This window comes from Antrostomus carolinensis, unplaced genomic scaffold, assembly GCF_000700745.2.
Source record: "Antrostomus carolinensis isolate BGI_N321 unplaced genomic scaffold, ASM70074v2 scaffold26160, whole genome shotgun sequence".
NCBI lineage: Eukaryota > Metazoa > Chordata > Aves > Caprimulgiformes > Caprimulgidae > Antrostomus > Antrostomus carolinensis.
The window spans coordinates 1-7,407 of NW_010286965.1; the positions used below are offsets into that span (position 1 = coordinate 1).

The 7,407-nt window shown below is 53.0% G+C and overlaps 1 protein-coding gene across 1 annotated transcript; it reads left to right on the forward strand.

Moving 5' to 3' along the window:
- Positions 1–1,391: 1,391 nt before the first annotated feature.
- BUD13 (BUD13 spliceosome associated protein) lies at positions 1,392–7,020 on the forward strand (the record flags this gene model as incomplete). The annotated part of the gene is made up of 12 exons (XM_010177959.1): positions 1,392–1,476; positions 1,661–1,718; positions 2,386–2,599; positions 2,705–2,925; positions 3,280–3,410; positions 3,860–3,982; positions 4,037–4,149; positions 4,503–4,608; positions 5,073–5,211; positions 5,447–5,631; positions 6,436–6,517; positions 6,927–7,020. Coding segments are annotated over 12 exons (1,551 nt in total), but the record flags the coding sequence as incomplete, so codon positions are not given.
- Positions 7,021–7,407: the final 387 nt, after the last annotated feature.

Below are 7,407 nucleotides of genomic sequence, written 5' to 3' on the forward strand. Positions count from 1 at the left end.
TTTCCCCCTTTCCCCCTTTTCCCCCTTTCATTTTTGGGGCCAGTGCAGCAGTTCAAACAGAGACAAGGCAGGAGGTGGCTGTTGAAAGAGGAAACCCTGAGAAATCAGAAACGAAAAGATTTACAGATCCCCTAGTTACCTGAACATCACCCGCCCCTGTAACAACCCTGGAGTGAGATTCCTCACAGACCTCAGGATCTTTAGCAGATGTTATCAGCAGGGCTTAAGCCTGAGGAAGGACCAAACCTTCTTCAAGGGACGCTGCCCCAGGCGTGTACAAGAGACACCACTGACAGAATCAAAGAGGAGCTCAGTCAGGGGATATGGTGATGAAGGCTGGCAAAGACCACCCACTCATTTTGGGTAGGTTTAGATTAGAGGGGAGGTTTAGATGAGATATTAGGTAGAAGTTCTTCACTGTGAGGGTGGTCAGACACTGGAACAGGTTGCCCAAGGAAGTTGTGGCTGCTCCTCCCTGGAAGTGTTGAAGGCCAGGCTGGATGAGGCTTTGAGCAACCTGGTCTAGTGGAAGGTGTCCCTGCTGCTGGCAGGGGGGTTGGGACTGGATGAGCTTTAAGGTCCCTTCCAACCCAAACCATTCTCTGATTCTATGATTTTACCATGCAAGTGTGAAGGACATTTACATATGCTAAATAATTATGGGAAATGTTTTGAATATGTAGATAATTCTCAGAAGTTCAATGAATATATGTGGATTAGGTCAATATAACGAGTGCTGGAACAAAGACTGACACAGGTACTTTTCCTCCTGCTTCTCCAACTCCAGAACAGGTCTTGGAGCGTTTCTCTGACCAGTTTTCCCAGTATCCCTGTGGGACCAACCAGCACGGGCTGGAAATCACAGAATCACAGAATGTCAGGGATTGGAAGGGACCTGGAAAGATCATCCAGTCCAATCCCCCTGCCAGAGCAGGAACCTCAATGAGATCACACAGGAAGGTGTCCAGGCGGGTCTTGAATGTCTCCAGAGAAGGAGACTCCACACCCTCCCTGGGCAGCCTGTCCCAGGGCTCTGTCACCCTCACTGGAAAGAAGTTCCTTCTCAAGTTGAAGCAGAACCTCCTGTGTTCCAGCTCACACCCATTGCCCCTTGTCCTACCATTGGGCATCACTGAGAAGAGCCTGGCTCCATCCTCATGACATATTTATAAACATTAATGAGGTCACCCCTCAGCCTCCTCTTCTCCAAATCTTGGCAGCAAAGAGATCAAACATCAAAGGCAAAGCCTTTGGAAAGCTGGTTTGAGATCTGCTAGGAAGGCAGCTGAACAGTGGTGACCCATCAGTGCAGTTACACTGAATTCTTTGCGTTAGAGGCACGAATCCTTTTCTCCAAGGCAGTGTTGGTCACTCTGGGGCTTTGTCCTCAGGTGGCAGAATTCATCGACGAGCGCCCAGACGAGGTGAAGCTCATGGAGCAATTCCGTACAAACGCGAAATGGAAACTCCTAGGAGGTGAGAGCAGACGTTTTCACCCTCTCTCCCTGGATGTTTAACTCCTCTAAACAATCATGTTGCAAAGTAAAAATAATGCTAACCTTAAAAAAAAAAACCCCAAACAAATAAATTCTGGAGGTGCTGAAGAGATCACGAACTGGAGACCCCCGGTAACGGCCGCTTTCTGGTGGTTTTTCTTTAGACTCGAACGAAGACTCGCAGAGTTTGGAAGTGTCAGCACCTGCCAAATCTGCTGTGAGGTATGGGGCTCCAACTGGAAATTCTTCTGCTTAACTCTCCGTTTTCTGGTATTTTCGGTCTTATTCTGCAGTTTCTAAGCCCTTTGCTATGAAATTGGAACCTGGCATTTGCAGGGATTCCTTTTCCAGTGCCGAATCACCTCTGCCTGGGGTGGGGAGGGGAATGGGCAGACAGCAGCTCTCTGGGTGTTCACTGTCCCACAACCCTCTGACAGCATCGTAGGAATCTGGGTGATGACTCTCTCTGGCACTGGAACGTGGTGAGGATGGTGGTGCTTTGCTTTTCTGAAAGCATCTGTGGGGTGTTCCACGGTCATACAGCACCCAGGCTGTCTCAGAGGGTGTGCTGGGGTGTTTCCTTGTGAGGAGAGGATTATACAAGGGCACGGAATTTGTAGTCTGAGCATCACAAGAGTCTCTGGAGACTTTAAGATCACAGCTTCTCTGTGATCCAGGTTGCCTCAGAGGGTTTCTGGGATCCACTTGAGGAAGTCTGCAGCTCGTGATGCAGCTCACTCCATAGAGGTGCAGAGTCAAGCGTGAATTTGTGTTCAGAAAATTGTTTTTGTCCTCGATCCCTGCTGTTAGCTTTACTTGCTTCTTGTTTTCAGTCTGGAGGCAGCAAAATGAAAATCTTAACTCTTGTTTTTACCTTCTCCCCTCCCAGGCGACAGCGCCATGACTCCCCAGACACCTCGCCACCGAGGAGACTGAGACACGACACCCCGGACAAGTCACCTCCAGGACACCAGTGCCGCGACTCCCCGGATCTGTCCCCTCCCAGGCGAGGGAGGAACAACTTCCCCAGCCTCTTACCTCCCAGGCGACAGCGCCACGATTCCCCTGACCTCTCCCCGCCGAGGAGGAAGCACAACGGCTCTGTGAACCCCTCTCCCCCAAGGCGGCAGCGTCGTGACACCCCTGACATGTCACCTCCCAGGCGACAGCGTCATGACACCCCTGAGGTGTCACCTCCCAGGCGGCAGCGTCACGACTCTCCTGACCTGTCACCTCCCAGGCGAAAGCGTCATGACACCCCTGAGGTGTCCCCTCCCAGGCGAAAGCGTCATGACTCCCCTGACATGTCACCTCCCAGGCGACAGCGTCATGACTCCCCTGACATGTCACCTCCCAGGCGGCAGCGTCATGACTCCCCTGACGTGTCACCTCCCAGGCGACAGCGTCATGACACCCCTGACGTGTCACCTCCCAGGCGGCAGCGTCACGACTCCCCTGACCCATCACCTCCCAGGCGACAGCGTTGTGACACCCCTGACATGTCACCTCCGAGGCGACAACGTCACGACTCCCCTGACCCGTCACCTCCGAGGCGACGTCACGACTCTCCTGACCTGTCACCTCCCAGGCGAAAGCGTCACGACACCCCTGAGGTGTCACCTCCCAGGCGGCAGTGGCAGTACTCCCCAGATGTCCCTGCAAAGAGGGTCAGTTCAGCAGCAGGGAGGAAGAGCTGCAAACCCACAGACACGTCCCAGTCCGGGGGAGCCCGCGGGGAGCAGGCTCAGCTCAGGCACGGCCTCGCTGACAAGTCCTCGTCGCGACAGAAGCGTCAGGCTACTCCGGATCTGTCCCCTGCGCGGAAGAAGAGGTGCGATTCGGACCCAGGTTCGTCACCCCCTCACAGACAGAGGACTGGGTCACCTAGTCAGAAAAAGCAGAGTAGAACAAAAGGTGAGTGTGCACAGGGGCTCTTGGGCCCTGGGCTTTGCTGTGCTCTGTGTTTGCTCCCGAGAGGCGGGTGGCCTGGCATTGGTACTCTGCAGTCGTGGAGTGGCAGCAGGTAGGTTGCCATTTCTGTCAGTACAGCTGTAGTTCTTGGAATCTGACTTTTTCATCTGGACTAGAATTAACCTGAGAGTTAGCTGGCTAAGGCTTAAACACATCCAAACAGAAAGCAAAGTTTAAGCCCTGTCTCCAGACAGCACACCTTCAGAAGGAAGAGAATTCAGACTCTTGTCACCTACTTGTCTCTTCCTCACAGCGCGTCACCTCCCGAGGTCTCGATTTTTCATGAGGAGTTAACCTCATGCACGACCACGTTTAGTCCTTTTGTGGGACTAATTCTGTCAAATTCAGTGATTTTCACTTGGTTTGTGTCTGTGCTGCAGGTGCTTCTCCAGACACGAAAAAGCTCAGGCCGGTGCCCTCCCCTCCGAGGCGCCTGAGGCGCGACTCCGACTCCCCGTCCCCGCGCAGGGGTGCCCGGAACACCTCTGAGGCAGAGCGCAGGCCAGGCCGTGTGCGTGGAGATTCCTCTGAGCCTGGTCCCCTCAAGCACAACGAGAGCAAATCTTCAGACTCATCTCCTCCACAACGGACTCTGCCAGCTGGAAAGGATCAGCGCAGTTCAAGGAGTCCCCCAGACCTCTCACCTCATCGCCACCGTGACCCTAAGGGATCTCCCAAGAAGGTAAACATTTTGTCTTTCCCCTTGAGCTGCGACTTACTCCCTGTTGATAGAAAACTGTAAAAGCCCAACAACTTGCAAATTGGGGAGCAGAAATTTCATAGGTGTCATGTGTGCAGCTGTGCCTGACCCTCTGCTCGCTGTAGGAGAGAGAGGAGCTCTGCCTCAGTCCGCTCTGTTTCTGGAGGTCTGGGGAAGTTGTTCAACGCTGAAGGATGTCAGCAAAGTGGCTTTGTAACGTGGCTGTCTCTGCTGACACATCTCTCTTAATTTCAGGCTGTCCCCTTGCTGTGCCTGTGAATTGCTGGACAGCTCTTGACTGGCATTACCTGTGATGATTTTTATTTGATTTGCAGGCAAACGTGACATTCACTGGGGTCAAAGGTGGCTTGGTGTCAGCTGAGGTGCTGCAGAGGGAACAGCAGGAGTTCAGGAAACATGAGAGAAATAAACACCTGGAAGGTAGGGGTGCAAAACCATTGCAGGAGCACCAGCTCACGTTCTCTCTCTGGGCTTTCAGCTGTCTGGGTGCTCTGTCAGGTGTCAGGGTGCTGATGGAGAGCGTCCCTGTGGGGCAGCATCTCCACATGCTGATGAATCCCTTGGGTAGGGTCACCAGGCCTCTGAAATAAAAGATTTCTAAGCAGTGGTTTCAAAGCAATGGCAGTGAAATCACAAGGGAGGGTGACAGGTTTTTTCTCTGTCTGCAAGTCTGAGGAAGCAGACTGATAACTCGGAGAGCTCAGGGTACGAGCGTGGCTGTGTGGGGCAGCAGCTGTGACCCTGCCTGGTTTTGACTGATCAACTCTTTCAGAGGCTACAACAAGTAAAGGGGAAAAAAACATTGAGTCACAGTTAGTCATTGAACCATCTGGAGACAGTGAAATGTTCCCAAACGTGTGACTTGATGCATCTGCCCCCTCCAGAGGAATCCAAACACTCGGAGACCATCTTCCGAGACAAGTTCGGCCGCAAGAGAGACCTGGCGCAGGAGCTGCTGGAGGAGAAGCAGAAAGCTGAAGCTCAGTCTGAGAGGGACCAGCAATACGCCAGATGGGGGAAAGGGTGAGGCTTTCCCTGCTGTGGGCTGGTGCCTCACAGCCTGGGACTCTGCTCCCTGATTTTTGGCCTGGCTATCATGCTGCTTCCAGGGGTGCTGTTGGTGGCACGTCACTCCGCTCTGAGTTTGCCCCCCGGGACCAGGAGAGCGCGTGTGCCGCGTGTCTTAAGGACCCCATGGGTTTTCCCAGTAAATGAACGATTCCTTGGGTTTGGAGTGAAACCTTGTGTTTGTTTTCAGGCTGGCACAGGGGAGGCAACAGCAGCAGAACGTGGAAGATGCAATCAAAGAGATGCAGAAGCCCTTGGCCCGTTACATTGATGACCAGGATCTGGATCGAATGCTGAGAGAACGAGAGAGAGAAGGAGACCCTATGGCTGACATAATCAAGAAAAGGAAGGCCAAGGAGAACAAAGAAAAGAAAGGTTTGGCTGTTGGGTTGCACCAGTGCTTGGTTTGAGGTTAAATACGCGGCCTCAGGCTGCCAGAGCTCGGTCCTGAGGGGCTGCTCCTCTGGTGTCAGTGTGGCAGCAGAGTTTGCTATGAGTACCTTGTTCCTGGTAACGGTTGCTGTTGTGAGTTTAGAGAGCAGGGTCTGGTGAGTGCAAAAATCACCAGGCTCAGTTTGGTGAAGCTGCAGAAGGATCATTATTAGAATTTTTAACTGCTGGAGAGAGTCCGGCACAGAGCCACCAAGGTGATGAAGGGAGTGGAGCATCTCCCTGCTGAGGAAAGGCTGAGGGAGCTGGGGCTCTTTAGCTTGGAGAAGAGGAGACTGAGGGGTGACCTCATTAATGTTTATAAATATGTCATGAGGATGGAGCCAGGCTCTTCTCAGTGATGCCCAATGGTAGGACAAGGGGCAATGGGTGTGAGCTGGAACACAGGAGGTTCTGCTTCAACTTGAGAAGAAACTTCTTTATGGTGAGGGTGACAGAGCCCTGGGACAGGCTGCCCAGGGAGGGGGTGGAGTCTCCTTCTCTGGAGAAATTCAAAAACCGGCCGTGTGATCTCATTGAGGTTCCTGCTCTGGCAGGGGGGTTGGACTGGATGATCTTTTGAGGTCCCTTCCAATCCCCAACATTCTGTGATTCTGTGAAATGTATCTTTGGAGGTTTCCTGTGCACGCCGTGGTCAGCCGTTAAGCGCCTCTGCCCTGTGCCTTGGGGGTTGCTGGCGATGTGGTTGCACCAAGGCAGTAAATGCCACGTTGCTCTTTCTCTTACCAGAAAAACCGAGGTACAAGGGACCAGCACCTCCGCTCAACAGGTTTAATATCTGGCCCGGGCATCGCTGGGATGGTGTGGACAGGTACGTGTTCCTCATACAGGCCTGTGGTAGAATCACACAGTAAAAAGAAATGAGGTTTTGATTCAAGGAGTTCACAGTGTAAAGATTCCCAGTGAGAGATGAATGAGGTGGTTGGCAGTGGTGATGTGGAATGTGTGAAGTGACAGGTGGGTGATGGAGACACGCTTGTCTGGGACCCCCCAGCAAGGCTGGTGCTGTCAGCAAGGGGGGAATCGCTTCTGCACTGCAAACACCCGGCAGCGGGTGGGGAGAGACCCCCTCGTCCTCAGGATGAAGGTGAGGGAACTCGCTGTGGAGACAGTAACCACTGTTAACCTCAGGTGGAGGTGGAAATGGGGCCAGAGTCGTATTGGATAACTCGTAAAGTCCCTAAGAAGTCTGAGAAAAGCTCCTTGGTGTTGCTTTGTAGGTCCAACGGGTTCGAGCAGCAGCGCTTCGCTCGGATAGCCAACAGGAAGGCGGTTCAGGAGCTCGCCTACAAGTGGAGCGTTGAGGACATGTAGACAGGATGAAGAACCATGGGAAGCAGCGCTCCTGGGTTGATGCTGCAGAGGGTTCCCTACAGGAGTGCCTCACTCTACCTGGACCAAACCCTGTCCTCAGCATCCCAGTGGCCCCGAGAGGCTGAACTTAAAGGAGAGCTGCTGAAGGAGGATTTTCCTGTTGGGTGGCTGAGCACAGAGGACATCTGGGGAGGCCACTGCCTGCAGGAGTCCCTCAGCTCTCTGGCACTTCCCTGTGAGGTGCTGCAGACGTTGGTTTCTGGTCCATTTATTTGTTTTCTAACAAACCATAGAGACTATAGGCTGAATTGTTTTATGCCAAATGCTTTGTCCTCTGAGGGCGGTTCACGAGTCTTCAGGTGTTTTAAAATCTCAGGTTCTTCTTCA